The 18,944-nt window shown below is 40.8% G+C and overlaps 2 protein-coding genes across 2 annotated transcripts in view; both read left to right on the top strand.

Annotated features, from left to right (window-relative positions):
• Positions 1–18,944, top strand: part of LOC113687113 (fibroblast growth factor receptor 4) — a 20,549-nt gene continuing 1,605 nt past the window's right edge. Inside the window, exons 1-14 of the mRNA XM_089191596.1 lie at positions 1–335; positions 2,040–2,342; positions 3,093–3,398; positions 4,680–5,033; positions 5,564–5,878; positions 6,233–6,541; positions 7,616–7,963; positions 8,407–8,688; positions 9,367–9,551; positions 10,523–10,817; positions 11,259–11,560; positions 11,872–12,065; positions 12,359–12,602; positions 18,729–18,904. Of these exons, the coding sequence (XP_089047722.1) occupies positions 242–335; positions 2,040–2,342; positions 3,093–3,398; positions 4,680–5,033; positions 5,564–5,878; positions 6,233–6,541; positions 7,616–7,963; positions 8,407–8,688; positions 9,367–9,551; positions 10,523–10,817; positions 11,259–11,560; positions 11,872–12,065; positions 12,359–12,602; positions 18,729–18,904 (3,707 nt within the window). The 5' untranslated portion in view covers positions 1–241. The remainder of the gene's footprint in view (positions 336–2,039; positions 2,343–3,092; positions 3,399–4,679; positions 5,034–5,563; positions 5,879–6,232; positions 6,542–7,615; positions 7,964–8,406; positions 8,689–9,366; positions 9,552–10,522; positions 10,818–11,258; positions 11,561–11,871; positions 12,066–12,358; positions 12,603–18,728; positions 18,905–18,944) is intronic.
• LOC149035875 (uncharacterized) lies at positions 12,729–18,636 on the top strand. The gene has a single exon (XM_089191592.1). It carries the CDS (start codon positions 13,110–13,112, stop codon positions 17,634–17,636), a length of 4,527 nt encoding a protein of 1,508 aa, XP_089047718.1. The 5' UTR covers positions 12,729–13,109; the 3' UTR covers positions 17,637–18,636.

Below are 18,944 nucleotides of genomic sequence, written 5' to 3' on the forward strand. Positions count from 1 at the left end.
AAACGAGCTTGTGATTGGGTAGAACAAACACACCTAAACATGTTTCCTTTACATTTCCTGTGAAGTGTCGTGGAACGCCGGACTCCGTCGAAGCAAGCGTGTCTTGTATAGAAGAGTAGTGAAAGCGAAAGCAGAACTGGAAAGACGAAATTTTTTTAAAAAATCAATTGGATAATTGTCTTAGTTATTTTTGTTACTAAGAAAGAAGAAGAACTTTTTAACGCTCGTCGAGCTGTTAAAAATGGCGGCGTCGCGGAACATCATCTGGAGGGAGTACAAGTTTTCAGTTGTGTGCATCATTTTCATCTGGACTTTCCTTTCATTATCTCGTCAAGGTATGGATTTTAATGTTCAAATTTACAATTATGTTCACAAAATTGCGGCTTCGTTGAGAAAATTGCGATATCTTGCAAGCTTATTTTGACAATTTTTCATTCATTTAGAAATTATTGGTTCTAGTTACGAACCTCGCCGAGGGAAAATTTCTTTTCTTAAGAAGGATTGTTTCAACTAAGAATATTGTAGAAAACTTACGTTTATTCATTAACGCGGGAAAGTAGAGAGATCGTGATGTACGGTAAGATCCCTGTGCTTACATATCCGGCAGCTTTCATTTATTCAGCGTCATCGACGAGAAATCGTGGAAGTCGGTCCACATTTACCGTAAGCGCAGTTGTATTCATCAAGTGACCATTCAATAATACGACAAGTTATGTCCAAATGAAGACAACAGAAAACTCACTTCATCGACTGGTCAACTTGAAACCAAAGTGGAACATTTTTTTCACGTAGAACTGTTTGGGACAGTGGTAATAATCCCCATTTTGTTCATTTTTCGTGGTCTGCAGTTCAACCTTTAGCCCGGATTAAATTTAATGAGCGTGATATAAGCTTAACTTTACGTCCCATGAAATAACTCAACTAAGAGGAAATACTATTAGTTTTAAATTACTGCTCCTCTTCTCCTCAATCACTAGACTTTTAACTTTTCACTTTATTTCCTACGAATTATGATTGCATTTCTTTATAACTGACCTTGATTTACTCTTAATCGTAAAGCATATGCGAACATCCTTCGTTTGGATAACTTTTGTGAAATCAATTTCAATTGTCTTAACTTCATTATTAGATTAGCATACGTTTGTGTTAGCTTGTGATTCCCTGCTGTTTGTCATGAGTCAGTTATTTGTCATATGAAGTCTAGATGTATTGTCTAAATTTCCTGCAATTCATTTACACAGAAAAATGAAGTTTTAATATTAAATCACACTATCAAGAGTATTTTAAGATTGCTTTCTGCATAAAAATTTGTTTAAATTTGTTAATTTTGAAAATACTGCACTCCTACAAAAGCTGCACAATTTACTGTCTTTCTTTGCGAAGTATTTATTTTGTAACTTAACATGAACCGAATTATCTAGAGTGTGATTGTGTCAAAGGAGGCCAGAAATGCTACTTGAGAAATATGCCTATAAATTTTCTGTTAGCAGCAAATGCTGTATATATTGTTCAACTGGTATCAGTGGGGTATGATCTATCACCATGACACTGGTTGTCATGCCAAATCTTTAAGGGAACTTTTAATCCCATCATCACCAAATGTTATTCTTCCACCTCTGCTTGAAATAGGGACAAAAGACAGATATGACCTAGGCACTTGAAAGGACTTGACAATTCAGGAAAGAGTTCAAGTTCACCCTGCTGAAAGATAGATTATTTTATTGTTGTCTATGTACAGATAAATTTTCTTCAACAGCTTCTAAGGTCAACTTTCCCCAAAATGGTTTTGCTTTTGAAACATTTATGAGAATGACTGCAGTTGGGAATTTACTTACATTCATGGTTAAACCCTATCACTCAACCACTCTATCATTGTGTCCATTTTTTCTACTTTTGGAAGACAAGTCCAGCCTTGTCAATCCAACTAGCGTTAAATTAACAGTCACCATTCTTCTTTCTAAGGGGTTGGAGGGTTAAGTTAGATTAGCCTAAAGCTTCATCTTGGCCATGTTTGCTAATGATTGTTTACTTTGCTGTAGGTGTGGATGCATTAAAATTTCTCAGTCCTCCACCCCAAGTTTCTAGTGGATACCTAGCCAGGAATATTGACTTCAACTGTTCAACTGATGATGCAAATGCAACAGTTAAGCTTTTCTTCGCTGCAGACTTTGTAAACTTTAATGAAAGAACTTTGTCTCTTGAGAAACTTCACCTGAATAAACAAGTTTTTACATTGTTGAACCTTGGGGTGAGTGATGGTGGACAATATAGGTGTAAAGCAACAGATGGAAAAGAAAACATTGAATGGCCAAGCACTCATGGTTTACTCTTTCTTTCTCAAGGTAGGTGGAACACAAGCATACAGTATGTACAATGTAGCTTACGTTTTGTATTGTTTAGCAAATCTAATCCTCACTGTTAATACTAGAAACTTAGGTTTAACAAATCGACAGTGGTTTAGCATGGTCTGTACTCCTCTCAAAAACACTATATTTGTTATCACAGTGGTCAAAATGTTATGAAATCACAAGGCATAGCCAAGTGAGTCGACAACAAATAAAACAATTCTTTTAGTTTGACCATTCCGTGACAAGTTGACATGAGCAGCATTGTCTTTACTCTTATTGACAACCACAAATTGGCCATTACTGCCAATTGTGGTAAAAACAGTGTTCTTTTGTGTTTTGTTCATGCAACCATTTCATCTCCAGGAATGACCATAAAAAAGTTTTCTTTCTCTAAAAACATTTTCAAGCAAAAGGTGTCAAGAGAAGACAAAATATCACAGGAATATTATTTGATTTTATACTAAACTCTCAAAGATAATGCAGTAAGAAATTTTCGCAGACAGTGTGGAGAATTGATATTGGATCTTAAGGGTAAAGGAGGTAATTTTCCTGTGAGAGTACATTAAATTATAAAGTACCAGAGAGTGACATAAAACAAGATTCACCAGGAGTATCACTGAATAAAAGTATTTTATGGCAATGAATTCTTTTGAAATCAACATATTTAACTAAAAAGGTTCTAAGGTGTACAGGGTTAATGATATTTATGAGCATTTAATTTAAAAGTGTTGTGTTACCTTACAGGAAAATTGCCAGATATTATACTTGATCCACCAAGACCAATCATAATACAGCAGGGGCAAACTGGAAAAATCACATGTCAAGCTCTTGGTTGGTCAGTCAGCAAACTTGCATGGAAGAAGCGAACTGACTCTGGTGACCAAAATGTTTCAGACAGCAAAGTTACAAATGTTGTAGATAAGTCTGAAAATTTAGTGAAAGCAACCCTAACCTTCACTAATGCTCAACCTCAAGATAGTGGTGAATATAAATGTGTGCTGACAGCTTTCAGCAAACAGGATTATAAGCTTGCAAATATACGTGTGGATGGTAAGTTGTGAACCATTTTTCAGGGCTCAAAATTAAAAAAAATTCCAAGTCGCCTTTTGGCAACTATCAAAGAAAAAATGGTCGCCAAATACAAAAATGCAGTCGCCAGGTAGTAAAAGAACAGAAACTCAGATGAGAGCCCCATTTAATTAACATAGTTATTCGGCTTCTGGAACTAAACACATTGCAAAAACATCCTCCGGTAGCTGTTGCGTGAGATTTACACTCCAAACAAACGTTTTTGAAAGGCTTTGAAACGCTTCTTGTTTGCATACTAACAACGATCTTGCTTCCTGGTAATTTCTAGCCTGCAGCAAATTACGAAAATTGCTCAGTGTATTCTGCTCTTGTGATAAATAATTCATGACTTTCAGTGTAGACTCGTCTCACTTGATCAAGCAAATGCTGAAAGAAAGCACCTGCTTTGAAAGCTGGCTACTTGCGACAGAATCTACTACAGAACGCTTTTAAATTCAGCAGCCTTTCAACAAAATATTGCACCTGTGATCACCATGTAGTAGTCACTGTAATGTCGTCTCATAAGTCTCTCATAAGTTGCGATCTTAGAGCGATTTCAAGTTTTAACTTAAAGGTAAACAGACTAAATTTGCATTTCCTTTTGCAGAAAAGCAGAAACAAGACTAAGGAAATTGTTTCTCACCTTTAATATTTTATTTATCAAAGGAACATAGTTGCCAAAGTGGCGACTAAACTCAAATTTTTAGTCGCCAAGTTTAAAGTTTTAGTTGCATTGGCGACCATATCGGTCACAATTTTGAGCCCTGTTTTTATAATGTAGCATTAGCATTTTTCTCAAGCCACTAAATTTTATAACTGTGACGCCATTGGTGTAGTTGAGCACACAGAACCTAATTCTACTATCCAGACATGTTATCAAAATTGTATGTTTTTCCATGGTCATTTTTTTAGTGGGAGATGTGGTGTCTATGTGGTTACATGTACATGTAACATGTGGGATTTGTGGTGGAGAGGTCAGCACTGACCTGGCAGGGTTGTTGTGTCAAGTTTTGGAGCAAGATACCTTACTCTTACAGTGTGTTGCTTCTCTCAGGAGTATCAAAAGTTAACAGCCCTTATCAAGGAGATGATCATAATTCATAGGCTTTTCATACCAGGAAATTCATCTGGTTCTGTAGACCATAAGACTGGAAAACTAATCAACCTTTTGCCCTATTTACTCAATAAACATGAACAGTACCTTGATAATTTTCTATTATGGTATATTTATGTACAGTTACCTATCTTCTAATTTGTTTGTAGCACCTCAACCACCAACTTTGTATCCATACAATGGAGGGACAACAGTTAATGAAGGGACTGAAAAAACTCTTAGATGTATCGCTAAAGCATCTCCAAAAGCCAATATAACCTGGTACAGGCATGGCAAGGAGTTACAGAACACCACCTCTTGTTCCCCATCAGATGAGAAAGAGTGCAAGACTGTTTATGAGATTTATGAAGATGACCCCACCTCTGCTTTGCACACTACTTTCACTAAACAAGTTCTTCAGATACACGGTGCCATGTATCCAAGAGACCAAGGGGAGTTCAAATGCATTGCAACGAATGGCATTGGTCAACCTGTTGAGTTAATTATAGACCTTGATATACTTGGTATGTGCAGTACTTTTATTTGCAGTTTATCTCATTCACTGCTGTTGAACTTCTTCTTCCAACAGCCACCTTGCAAGGCTCTGTGCTCAATATGTTTCAAACGCGCCATTTGAAAACCTAAATTCATGAAAATATTTGGCCACAAATAATGTTTAGTCAAGAGAAAAAAAAAAGCTGGCTGGTAGTAGTTTCTAGAGGTTCATAGGATGTCTGGAGGTGTAATGAACTCAACCAAGTAGAAATCAAGGGATGAAAACAATGTTGGTGATATTTTTGCTGTGGTGTGGCAGTTAGCCTGCTGAACAAACTGACTGCCTCTCAGTGCCTTTCTCTGTCCAGTTGCAGTCAGAGGTACTAAGAAACTGTTGGACACAAATAGCATTGAAAAGTGTGTCAACAAATGACAATGGACTGGCATACTATACAAGGAGATTAAATAGCAATACTTGAATGTTAATTGAGATGTGGATTGGTGCATTTGGCTCAACTGAAAACCTTTCAGTACTTACTTTCACCTTTTTTCATTTCAGCACCACCTGCTATAGATAAAGAGCGAGATGAAGTACCAGCTAAAGAAGGGCTGGAATCAACAGTGATCTGCAAGGTGACAAAATCTAACCCACTTCCCACTTTCACATGGAAATACCAAACTGTCAAATGTGAGGAATGTGTACCTGATGAAAGCAATTGGATTGATGTTCCGTCTTATCTTCTCCTTACACCCCAACAACAAACAAACTTAAGTGAAGTTCGAGTTGAGAAAAGTCAGTCTGCTGCTTTTTACCGTTGTCAAGCTGACAATGGTGTTGGAAATGACACTCACATTGTAAAACTCGTTCGGCTTGGTAAGTAGTTTTTATTTATTGTTTCAAGATTGAGCTCAGTAATTATCAGGAAAAGCATCCAATGGACATAATTTGTGTAGAATGAGATTAAACCAAATTTGAAGTAGTTCGATGAATTAATTAAAGTAATAATGCACCATCCATTTATTCTGATGATCCAAGCATTTGTTCCCTTTACTAATTGCGCTCTTGTCAGTTTTGTTAATTTTTTGTGACACTAGACAATTCCCAATTTTTTTTCCTTGTGAAATTGTGATGTTCACTAACAAATGTTTTGTCATCAAAATTTACTCTCCATTTCATTGTATGAGAGATTTTTAGAATAATTAGCACCAACAATATTTTAATCAACAGCAAAATCAAAGAAAATTTATGAGTTTGAGTCAGACAGTGCAACACAGTTCGATGAAGAAGGCACTTTGCATCTCGTTTGCATCAGGCGATGTGGTCTCTGGTGCAATGATACCCTCTTTAAAGATGGTCAACAGCTGTCAGTTCAAAAAAATGACTCACGTGTCAACATCACAACAATACAATCACCTAAAGATAGGTATGAAAGCAAGCAGATATTGACGATAAAGAAATTGACACTTAATGACTCTGGAAGTTACCGCTGTGGGCCTGCTGGTCCAGAAAATGATGTACTTAACATCACTATCAAAAGTAAGTACAGTTTTTACTTAAAAGCAGTCGTTGAGCAGACTGAAGGCTTTAGTTAACCCTTTCACCCATATCGGTGAGTAGCATTCAATTTCTCCTTGAAATGTCACCCCTTAATCAAACACAAAGGTCACAAGAATGAAGGAAAAGATTGCAAATTGAAGAAGCTCTTGATTATTAGACAAATTTTCCCTGTTAATACCAAAGGAAATTTATAGAGAAAAGTGTGGAGAATATGGATACTGATGTTAAGGTGTAAAGGGTGAATTGAGTCCTTAAGTCTGTCATTGCTTGAATGTTTCCATTGGTTTCTTGTTACTGATTCTTCTTATGTACTCTGTTGTGGGGGATTGCAAAAAAGAAATTTGGTTACAACAATGGTTGAAGACAAAATGGTTGGATTTTATTTTCATAACCACCATTAAAAAATGCTCAGTATACACATTTCCTAACTTGTCAAGATAAATTTGAAATTCACTTGGAGGAGCATAGTGTAAGTGTCTATCCTCCTACTGATTGTCTCCACTGAAAACAGCTGCATTCAGCAGTAAAATTATCAATCAGATAAAAAATCAGGAATGCAATTCCCACAGATCTCACTGTAGTCATAGTGGAATTGAATCCGATGCAGAATAACCCATACACACATACCTGTTTGCATTGCCTTATAGTTTGGAGATGCCATTATGTTCTCGTGCTATGATAAAATTTTGCTTTGCAAGTACATATGCTTAAGCTTGAAACTTTTCACCCATTAAATATTTTTTTTGTGCCTGTAGAGGTATAAGGTGGAGGCAGGAAAAAACTCCTTTGAGAGCTAACAACTTATGAAGGGCCCCTTATGCTGGGAAGATTTTGACTCAGAGCCTGTTTTGTTGTGTGATTTAAATCTAAGCGGAACAATTTTTATGTAATGTGATAAATCCTTATCCTTCAGGGTGAAGGGTGTACAACTGAAGGGTAATTAGTCATTGGCAATGATATACAAATCTTGGGCATGTTACTATATTGTTTTTTTGAGGCACAGCCTATGGGAAGTAAAATCCATCATTAAGCAGTGATATTTTTCTTCTGCAGAATTAGTTGCACCAGACATTAGCAAGTTGCCTGATAAAGCTGCGATTCAAGATGAAGACTTTCAAGTGCAACTGTACTGTAATGCCACTGGGCACCCAAAGCCAACTCTTACTTGGTACTTTGAGAGAAATGGAGAAAAAGTGCACATCAATGAGAAAGGAGAAGGGTTGGGTGGAAATGTAGATGCCTGTCAGAAACGGACCTCTGGCTACTTCTTTTTAGTAGACAGAAATCCTTCTGACCTTGTGATATGCCGCCCAAAGCTTCAACATATAGGAAAATATTCATGTCGTGCTAGCAGCCCTAGATTCAAAGATAAGGAACAAAGTGCATTCATCAATGTGTTTAGTGAGTAGTTTTCAATTGTGTTGTGATATAAGTCTTTTGATGCTGTATATCTTTACCGACTTACGCACAAACATGTTAATGTACCATCAGACAGGGTTTTTACTCGACAATGTAGTTTTGGAAAATGAAGTTATTGATTTGGGAGCTTTTGGGTTGAATGAAAAATGCTGGATATTCATTTTTTTCCCTTCAAAGTGGATTTCACAGCAGAATAATGCATCAAGCCAGAACATCTTGGTAGGGAAGACATGTTTGGTCTATTCTTTTGTAAAATGTAGGAAAAGAATCCGAGCTTGTGAGGGAGATCATAATCCCAATTCTCCAGCTCACAGTCAGTCTATTGCTCACTCTGGCTTTTCAGGTGCTTACAGTTCCTATTGTTTCAGATTGTAGAAAAATAACATTTCCTGTTCCCTAACTGACTGCTTCTTTTCCCCAAATAGTGGCAGCTAAAATCAAAGAGCCGGTGGATGGGTACGAAATTCAGAAACTGAAAGTTGGCCAGAAATTAAATGTGACATGCAGAGCTGAAGGAAACCCACTGCCTAATGTATCATGGGTACAGAACAGTACTGGCAAGGTGATAGCATCTGATCTGGGCTCCCTCCAGCTTAATAAGGCTCTGGAGAAAGATGCTGATTTTGGTAGTTATAAATGCATTGCTCGCAATCACTTGAAAAACAGTGGATGGAGAAAAGATGAAGTTCACATAAAAGTGATCAAATGTAAGTTGGTAACTGCATTTGGAATTATGTTAGATTATACAGTTTAATGTTCAAATGACAGTCAAGGCTCGGTTTCTCCTTTAACCCCCAAGAGTGATTGGCATCTAATTACTGCGTACAGTACCACTGCTAAAACAAACACTGAGACAATGAGAATGAAGGAAATTATTGCCAATTTAAGTTCTCCTCGCCAGTGTTGAAGAAAATGTTTAGATTACAATAATTGTGGAGAGAATATACATCGTGATGTTAAGGGAGTAAAGAAGGCAAGCTGTCCTCTGTATTCTTCAATGACCAAGAGCTGCTCTGAGTTTGGATGATTTATTGTCCATTGCAAAGTTCTGACATTAGAACAATTAGCTCCTTCTTAAAGGTTGTCTTGTATTTAGAACTGCTGCAGAGGAGAAACACTCTCGAACAGAAACAAACCTCAGGCTGGGGGGGGGGGAGAAAATACATGTTCAACCAAGATATGCAGCCAAGTAATACTTAATGTCTTGATCAAGTGCTGCAGTCTAAAATTTAGAAGTATAGTATTTGATATTTGTTTGTTCTTTGCTGTTTCTTGTTTGGTTCTTTTGTTTATTAGAACCTCTAAAGGTAAAGAGAGCACTTCCATTGTACAGTGTTTAGGTGCATGTATTTATATTTTTGTCTTTTTTTTTTTGCCTTGTGAAGTTTCCACTCCTGTTACAAGAGCTGGAGGGTCTCCACTGAGTACTGGTGCCTTGGTTGGAATTGCCATTGGTGTGGGTGTCTTGGTTCTTCTTGTACTAGTAATATGTTGTGTGGTGTATCGCAGACAAAAGAGACAAATTGACGAATACAAGGAGATTTACTTCCTACGAAGCTCAGACTACCAGGTAATCTGAAACTTCCAGGATCTGATTATTAGTTCTCCTTTTTAGTTGCGGAGGATTTCTTGTGAAATCATTTGAGAAATTGTTTTTTTATCTACCGTAGTTATTCGGCTATAAGGCGCATCGTTTTTTTCAAGAAATTCCTAATTTCTACTAAAATTAAGTTTGGGTGCGTCTTATAGGCGAATATTTTCCCGAAACAATTTTTTTTGATCACAGTTACTGGTACGATTTCAAGCAAATAAAATGACACACACACATTGACTTTTATGAATATGGTGGTTCTGAAAAGACAAGCGAAGTCAAATTTGCATAGATGTGATACGTGCTCGAGAGCACGTGCTTAGTAATTTGATACGTCACAAAACGAAATGAAAATAAACAAGCGAAGAAGTAAATACCTTCTTCATCCTTTCAGCCTTTTTAGTGCACTGAGACCTGCATTCTCGGCGGTACATCTTGTTTAATCAAGGCTTTTGTTTGTGTGCGTGGTCGCGTGTGCGACAATTCTGCTTTTGTTGATTAACGGTAAACTAAAATCAATACGCGACTTTTTCGCTTTTTTGTAAGTTTATGATAGAATTTACAATAAAGTTGACCGATCTTTACTCCCCAAACAACGGTGCGCCTTATAACCAAGTATTTTAGCGATTTTCTCAATTTGAAAACATGCAATAATGAAGTTGCCGAATTGGGGGTGCGTCTTATAGCCGAGTGCGCCTTATAACCGAATAACTACGGTAGATAATGCTTCTAAGCTGCGAAGGGGGTTTGTTCTCATCACCTGTTTCCTACTAAACATCATGAACATAGCGATGTTTATTTGTCATAGTAAATGTGGGGTGATGCTTGTTGTTCGAGTTACAGTACCTGTTCCCTTTTAAAGTGGTAAGTTAACTATTGCTGGATAGGCAAGAGTTTGTTTGTATGTTTGTAAATACTATCGTTACTTATGAAAACATTTTTGTGTTTAGATCGACCCCGACCGCAGCCTCCTGGAGCAGTGCAGCGATCTGCCATATGACCCAGACTGGGAATTCCCCGAGGAGAGACTTATTCTCGGAGATGTGCTGGGTGCTGGGGCCTTTGGTCAGGTCATTAAGGCAGAAGCTATCGGCATCCTGGCCTTTGAACCACGTGATAAGAGCGCCGAGTCATTCAAGCGACGCTCGAAAATACGCAGGTCCTCGCGGGCCAAAGATCTGAAGAAAGAAGAAGGCCCCGGATGGAAAAACACGAGGATCCCTGTAGCAGTGAAAACCTTGAAAGGTCAGTGGAAAGCAGCTTGATATACCAATCAAACCCCAAAGAGTGACTGGTTTCTTATTTCTCCCTACAGTATCACCCTTGAATAAAATATCAAGGTAATGAGAATAAGGAAAAGATCACCAATTCCGGAAGCTCCTGATTGTCATCAAATTCTCCTCGGTAGCACCATAGAAGATGTAAAGAGAACAGTCTGGAGAATATGAATATTAATTTCAATTGTAAAGAGTTAAGCTTAATATCCTAATGCCTTCACTGATTTTTTTCCTTTTTCTTTTTTTTCATGCGGCGAACCTCGTTCTACTAGAGAGTTAATTAAAGATTGTTTTCGTGAAATTTTGGAATTTTTTTAACATACTTGTCGTTGTCGTCATCGCTGTTGTCATCATCATCGTCAATATCTTTGTATGCATTTTAATCAGTGTTCTATCTTTTTTTTTCCAGAGGGTGCAAGTGAATCAGAATACAAAGATTTAGCCTCAGAACTCAAGATCCTTATCCATCTTGGACAACACAAAAACATAGTGAATCTTCTTGGAGCTTGTACGCGTGGAAAGCGACTCATGGTGATTATGGAATTCGCTCCCAACGGCAGCTTACTGTCTTTCCTTCGAGGTAAAAGGGATATTTATGAGCCAGACTGGACGAAGACCACCAATGACCCGAATAAAGAATTTACACTTGTCGATCTCGTAATGATCAGTTATCAGGTCAGCAGAGGAATGGCATTCTTGGCTTCAAGGAAGGCAAGTTTTTTTTTTTTTTTTTTTTTTTTTTTTTTTTTTCACTTCATTTGTGATCTGCCACGCTAAATTGTTTTTCCTTAGTTTGCAGCGCGGACATTCTGTATTCCAAGAATTAATTGGAAAAGTCTATGAGCTGATTGAATTGTTTTTGGACCTTGCCTGGCAACCAGGAGCTCCTCCTTTAAGCGTTATTTCCATGCTAGGAAACTCCTCTTGATTTGAACTTTGAGCACCATAGAAATACCACAATGAGAGAAGTCAAATTTGCAGTGTTAAGACTATACTGACATCAGTAATAAATCCCTCTCCAGTGTGTGCACCGCGACTTGGCTGCAAGGAACATCTTGGTGGGTGAAGACTATGTAATGAAGATTGCAGACTTTGGTCTTGCCAGAGACATTTACAAAGATGATCTTTATGTGAAGAAGACGCAAGGATTATTGCCAGTAAAGTGGATGGCTCCGGAGTCTCTGTTCGACAGAGTTTACACTGAGAAAACGGACGTGTAAGTTTTTCTGCTCTCAAAGCTGTACGCTTTTATGTGCGTAATTATATTGTTGACGTTCCGTTGCTGCAATAATCGCACCAATTGAAAAGAGTTTAGATTTGTGATACTGGTATGGGAGATTTAGCGTGAAATAACCTTCGAATTTATACAACTGGACTGCACACCCCCTATCAAGAGCTCCGAGAAGTTATTTTGGGGAATGGAAAGTAATTTCATTTTGATCGTCCGCGACTGTCTCGTATCAAGAATATGTCCAAATTTTAATTTTAATTAATTTGTCTAATCTCCAGGTGGTCTTTTGGTATTCTGATGTGGGAAACATTTACCCTTGGAGGTACCCCCTACCCCGGTCTCCCCACGGAACAGCTTCTTGATTACCTAAGTGAAGGGAAGCGGATGGATAATCCAGCCAAGTGTCCACTGGAAGTGTACACTGTCATGAGGGACTGCTGGCTTCACGACCCTGAACAAAGGCCACACTTCGCTACCTTGAACGAGCGACTGGGAAAAATCTTGGAAAGGCACATGACAACGGTATAGACTGCTATGACATATTTTTATTTTATGACATGTATCTTTTACTGGCGACTGTTTTTGAAAAAAGTTGAGCAAGGATCTCAATTCTTCACGATGCCTTTGCCACACCCCAAGCCTGATGTTGTTTCGATTTTTCTCTCGTCTCGTCTGACGGACAACTAGAGACAAGCCTTTTTAGCAGTCTTTCACCCAGTTATGCAGGGCCTTCCTCATAAAGAACATTTTCAAATGGTTGCTCCATAACTGAACGTTTAATTGCCGTGTGAGAGATTATTCAGCGTTAATTGATTTCCGGTTGATTTTTTGCGATAAGTGACAGATGATTGAACAATAGGATCATATTATATATTTAAAAGGAGAGAGAGCAGAGCGAAAGACAGAGAACGGTGAGAGAGAGCGGGAGATTAAGTTGATTTTATAAAATAAAACGTGAAGTTTCGGAACATAGCAGATTCTTTAGTCTCATTTCCGACACAGTGGCACCTCCGACGGGACGCGCGAAGCATGGAGGAACTAACCAAAGAAGCAGAGGCTACATTGCAGATGTTGCTGTACACTAATGGAAAAACACGTGGCATTGTGGAAAAGGGAAACATAGGAGCGGTCGCGCGACATCGCGACAACCTACAAGCATTAGTAAAAGAAGTAGACGCGCTTAAACTAAAGGTTGAACAGACCATGTTCAAGGCCGAGAAAAGTGCAGAAGACGTTGGAAGTTGGAGCAGTAGCATTGAAGAACCGATCGCCGAAGCTGACGAAGAAGTTTCGCGACTAGAAAAATGGCTCGTGGAGACGAATGGAGAGATCGAACATCGAAAGCACAAGGACGAAGAAGAAAGGAAAGCCCGTGCTCGTGAAGAGGAGCTTAAATTCGAAAGAGAGCAAATGGAGATGAAGCTAGAATTCGAACGCCAACTGGAAGAGACCAAGGCAAAACAGCAACCTGTTGAGAAGGCCAATCAGATTGAACAAAGGACAACAAAGCTACCGAAACTACAGATCACAAAGTTTAATGGGACGTATGAAGCATGGCTGCCGTTCTGGAACAAATTTCAAGCTGAAATTGATAAAGCAAACCTTGCATCTGTGACCAAGTTTGCATACCTAAAAGAGCTGGTAGATCCAAAGGTTCGAGCGGAGATAGACGGACTGCCTTTCACAACAGAGGGCTACGAAAGGGCAAAGAATATCCTCATCGGCGAATATGGGAAAACGAGCGAGATCGTGAATGCGTACGTCCAGAACATCGCGAATTTGCCTGTCATTACAGGAACACAACCTGCACCTATCCACGAATTTTACAAGAAGCTCGTGTACAATGTGCAATCTTTGGAGACACTGGGCAAATTGAAAGACGTCACTGGAAATGTAAGGAGTGTGCTCGACAAACTAAAGGGTGTAAAAGCAGATCTAGTGAGAGGACAAATGGACTGGCAGGACTGGGACTTCCCACAGTTGATAAAAGCTTTGAAAAGTTGGAAGGAAATCAACCCCATTGGGAGCGGCGCGGATAATGCGGGGAAGCAAGGTGCTAAATTCCGCGATCGCGAGAAAACATTTCACGCAAACGAAACTACGCCAACACAAAGAGGGTGCGTCTACTGTGACGCAACTGACCACAGAGCTGTGAATTGCGACAAGTTTGTGACAGTTGGAGACCGCAGGAAACAATTAGGACTGAAACAGCTTTGTTTTAACTGCACAGGAAGTCGACACCGTGCTTCTGAGTGCAAATGCCGTTCTGGCTGCCAGATCTGCAGTCGAAGACATCATACGTCGATCTGTGACAAACATACATCGCGAGACCAGCTGATGACCACAACGAGCGCAGAAAGGAAAGGAGTGGTGTATCCTATGGTAACAGTTGACGTGAACGGTGTTAAATGCCGAGCATTGTTGGATACAGGAGCCGGAAGTTCCTACGCTTCATCGACGCTTCTGAACTGTTTACATTTGCGCCCTATCCGTCAACAATTCAAGCGCATTGAAATGATGTTTGGTACTTCAAACAAAGCGATAGACATCTATGGCCTACAAATTCGAAGCGTCGATGGTAAATTCACCTTAGAAGCCGAAGTAAACAAAGTCGACCGCAATGAGTTGTTGACATTGGAAAACCCAAAATGCGCAGAAATCGTAGCTCAGTTTTCTCACTTGAAGGGCGTAACCACAAATGATAACGACGAGAAAGCGATGTTGCCTGTTCATCTGATCCTTGGAACAAACGAGTACGCTAAGATCAAAACAGGGGCAAGACCAAGAGTTGGGCGCTCGGGAGAACCAGTAGCAGAATACACGAAGTTCGGCTGGACGATCTTGTCACCTGGAACAGAGTTGGATCTCAGCAACATGTTGTTAACGCAGACCTCCGCAATTGATTACGAAGAATTGTGCAAGTTAGACGTCTTGGGGCTAAAGGACAATCCAAGTGGAGACCAGGAAACCGTTTACGAAGAATTCAAAGAGCAACTAACTAGGAGTTCAGAAGGCTGGTACAAGACGAACTTGCCCTGGAAAGGAAATCACCCCCCCCTACCGAACAATCACACTGGAAGTTTAAAACGTCTCAAAAATCTCGTGCAGAAGTTAGAGATACAAGGCGAGCTGGAGAGGTACAACGACATTATCCAGACTCAACTGAGCCAAGGGATCGTAGAACACGCTGACGAGGTGGTCAAGGACGGAAAAGAGTTCTACATTCCTCATAAAGCGGTCGTGCGCGAGAATGCAGAATCTACAAAGATACGCATTGTTTATGATGCTTCTGCAAGAGCTAATGCAAGTGTCCCCTCACTCAACGAGTGCCTCGAAATCGGCCCTCCACTACAAAACCAGCTTTGGAACGTGCTGGTACGATATAGGTTCTATCCCGTGGCAATAGCTGGCGACTTAAAACAAGCATTTTTGCAAATTCGCGTCCGAAGAGAAGACCGAGATGCCTTACGCTTTCATTGGATAAAGGATCTGGCAAGCAAACAAGTAGAAACCTTGCGATTCACTCGAGTACTCTTTGGTTTGGCACCGTCTCCATTCCTCTTGGCCGCAGTTATCAAAGAACATCTACAGCGATACAAAATGGTGAACCCGGAATTAGTAGAGGAGATAGAGCGCAGTATGTACGTGGATGATTTAATCAGTGGTGGGGAGACAACAGAACAAGCGTTAGAAATCAAGATGACAGCCACGACCATCTTTGGTGAGGCGACTTTCAAGCTGCACAAGTGGCATTCCAACGATCGGGAACTAGAAGTTGAAACTGCGACTGTAGATGAAGAAAGTCAGAGTTACGCCAAACAACAACTGGGAACCAGAAAGGGTGAAACAAAACTGCTAGGAGTCCCCTGGGACAAAGAAAAGGACGAAATTCAAGTCAGCTTCCCGATTTCAACCGCTGAGCCGACAAAAAGAGGTATTCTTGGAAAAGTCGCAAAAATCTACGATCCACTTGGTCTGGCTTCACCCGTGACCCTCTCTGGAAAAATGCTCTACAGAGATGCCTGCGACACGCAGATCGCGTGGGATAGGCCCTTACCAAGTGACTTACAAGCCAAATGGAAGAAATGGGAGCAAGGACTTCCAGAGCACGTGAACGCGCCAAGAAATGTCGTCAAGCATTTAGGGAAGATATTATCAATCGACTTACACACATTCGGGGACGCAAGCGGGAAAGGAGTTGCAGCCGCGGTTTACGCAGTGGTGGAGCAACCATCAGGCACGAATCGAGGCCTCGTGACGGCGAAGTCGCGGCTCGCGAAGAAAGGACTCACGATTCCCCGATTAGAACTAGTGGCTGGACATATGGCTGCGAACCTAGTACAAAATGTGAAAGAAGTCCTGAAGGGTTTTCCCGTAAGAAGTGTCTATGGTTGGCTGGATAGCACAGTCGCACTGCATTGGATCCGTGGTAATGGCGAATACAAACAGTTCGTGGGAAATCGAGTGAGGAAGATCCAAGAAAAAGAAATAAACTGGAGGCATGTACCAACAGAGGAGAATCCTGCGGACGTGGGGAGTCGGGGAGGAGATGTTAGTAGATTGACAGCTCTTTGGTGGCAGGGACCAAGCTGGTTAGCAAAACCGCAGGACTGGCCGCCAGACCTTGTAACGACATCTACTCAAGAATCAAAAGCGGAAGAAGTGAAACAAACTCGCGAGTTGTTTACTCTAGCAGTAGAGAAAACAGGGAACAACGACGCCTTCGATGCGCTGCTGGAGAAGTACGAGCTGTGGCGTGTGTTGCGAGTGGGTGCTTGGATCTGGAGATTCCTCCACAACATAAGAACCGTCCGTAAACAGAGAATCGTTGGTCCCCTTACCACTGAAGAAATACAGAAACAGACAACGTTCTGGATCAAGCGATCTCAACAACAAGCAAAGTCGAGCCAGAAATTTGAAGAAGACCGTTTACAGTTGAATGTGCAAGGAAACCAAGAGGGAATATTAGAGTGTAGGGGAAGAATTCAAGGCCATTACCCCATCTTTCTGCCAGACTCCTCGCCCTTCACTCGCAAGTTAGTTCACCGATCACATGTCGACACACTGCACGGAGGAGTAGCCCTTACCATGACCAAAGTGCGAGAGCTATACTGGGTACCGCGTTTAAGGGCACTCGTAAAACAAGTTCTCAGAGCGTGTTCAGGCTGCAAGCGTTTTCAGGCCATGGCACTGGCAACGCCGCCTCCCGGACTCCTACCCACTGACCGCACAGAGGGGAGCGCCCCATTTGAGGTTATCGGAGTCGATTTTGCAGGGCCCATCAAGTACCGTATCAAAGCCAAAACAGAAGGAAAGGCCTATCTTGCATTGTACGCGTGCAGTCTTACCCGAGGATTATTCCTGGAAGTACTACCAAACCTGGCAACCAGTGAATTCCTAAGAAGTCTAAAACGGCTCATCGCGCGCCGTGGGCGTCCGAAGAAGATATATTCCGACAGTGGCAAAACCTTTGTTGGCGCCGAAAAGTGGCTCAAACAAGTTATGCGTGACGAGAAGACACAAGATTACTTAGCACATGAGAACATCAAGTGGTAATTCAACCTCAGCCGCGCCGCTTGGTGGGGAGGACAGTTCGAGCGCCTCATCGCACTGGTAAAAACAACTTTAAACAAGACTATCGGACGCGGAATGTTGACCTAGACAGAGCTGTGTGAAGTGGTACTGGATGTGGAGATTGCTTTGAATAATCGCCCTATATGTTACGTCGAAGACGACATACAGTTACCCGTGCTTACCCCTAACTCACTGCTATTTCTTCGATCAAACCAGCTACCAGAACTGGAACCACACCATCTAAGAGAATTTGATCTGCGTAGAAGAGCTAAATATTTGCGAAGGTGCAAGCAGGCTTTGTGGACCAGGTGGACTACCGAATATTTACGAGGGTTGAGAGAACGACACCGGATGAAACACAAGGGTCAAACCACGCCCTTGGCCAAAGGAGAGGTAGTCATCATCAAGGACGAGGAACGAAATCGCAATAAATGGAAAATTGGAATCGTGGAAGATCTGATTTCGGGACGAGACGGAATCGTTCGAGCTGCCAAACTTCGAGCGGGGAAAGGAACACTTGAACGGGCGGTACAACACCTTTACCCACTGGAGCTGTCCTGCGATCGGGAGAATGTACAGGCTCCTCTGCAGCTCAACCCTTTAGCCCCGACATTCAGGCCCAGGAGGGATGCAGCGGTAGCCGCTCGTTATCGCATTCAAGATGCGAACATTGATGCCGATTAGAGATATTTAGGAACACTGAACTGATATACTGGACCAACTTTCTGTTTCGTTCATTGAATTTCAAATTTTATCGAGCGCGCCATTCTAGTGTTTTTCTCCGTTGAGAAAAACAGGGGAGTGTGTGAGAGATTATTCAGCGTTAATTGATTTCCGGTTGATTTTTTGCGATAAGTGACAGATGGTTGAACAATAGGATCATATTATATATTTAAAAGGAGAGAGACCAGAGCGAAAGACAGAGAACGGTGAGAGAGAGCGGGAGATTAAGTTGATTTTATAAAATAAAACGTGAAGTTTCGGAACATAGCAGATTCTTTAGTCTCATTTCCGACAGCCGTAAATATTCTTCTTTCGAATGTAGTCATGATTATTCTGTCCTTCCTCCATCAGGAGAACCCTTACCTTGCGCTTGAGTTGGACGATGATGAGGGTGTTGAAAGTCAGGGGTATTATCTGCAGCCGTGTGATTCAGGTCTGCGAGATTCCAAGCGATATGTAGAGTCACCAATATGCTCTCCGACAAGCGAGCTTCCGCCGAATACGACCCCGGAAGGAGCTGGAATGGGGTAAGTTAAGAAAAATCACCAAGACTACGAATTTATGGAC

This window comes from Pocillopora damicornis, chromosome 13 (genome assembly GCF_964200805.1).
Source record: "Pocillopora damicornis chromosome 13, jaPocDami1.2, whole genome shotgun sequence".
Taxonomy (NCBI): Eukaryota; Metazoa; Cnidaria; class Anthozoa; order Scleractinia; family Pocilloporidae; genus Pocillopora; species Pocillopora damicornis.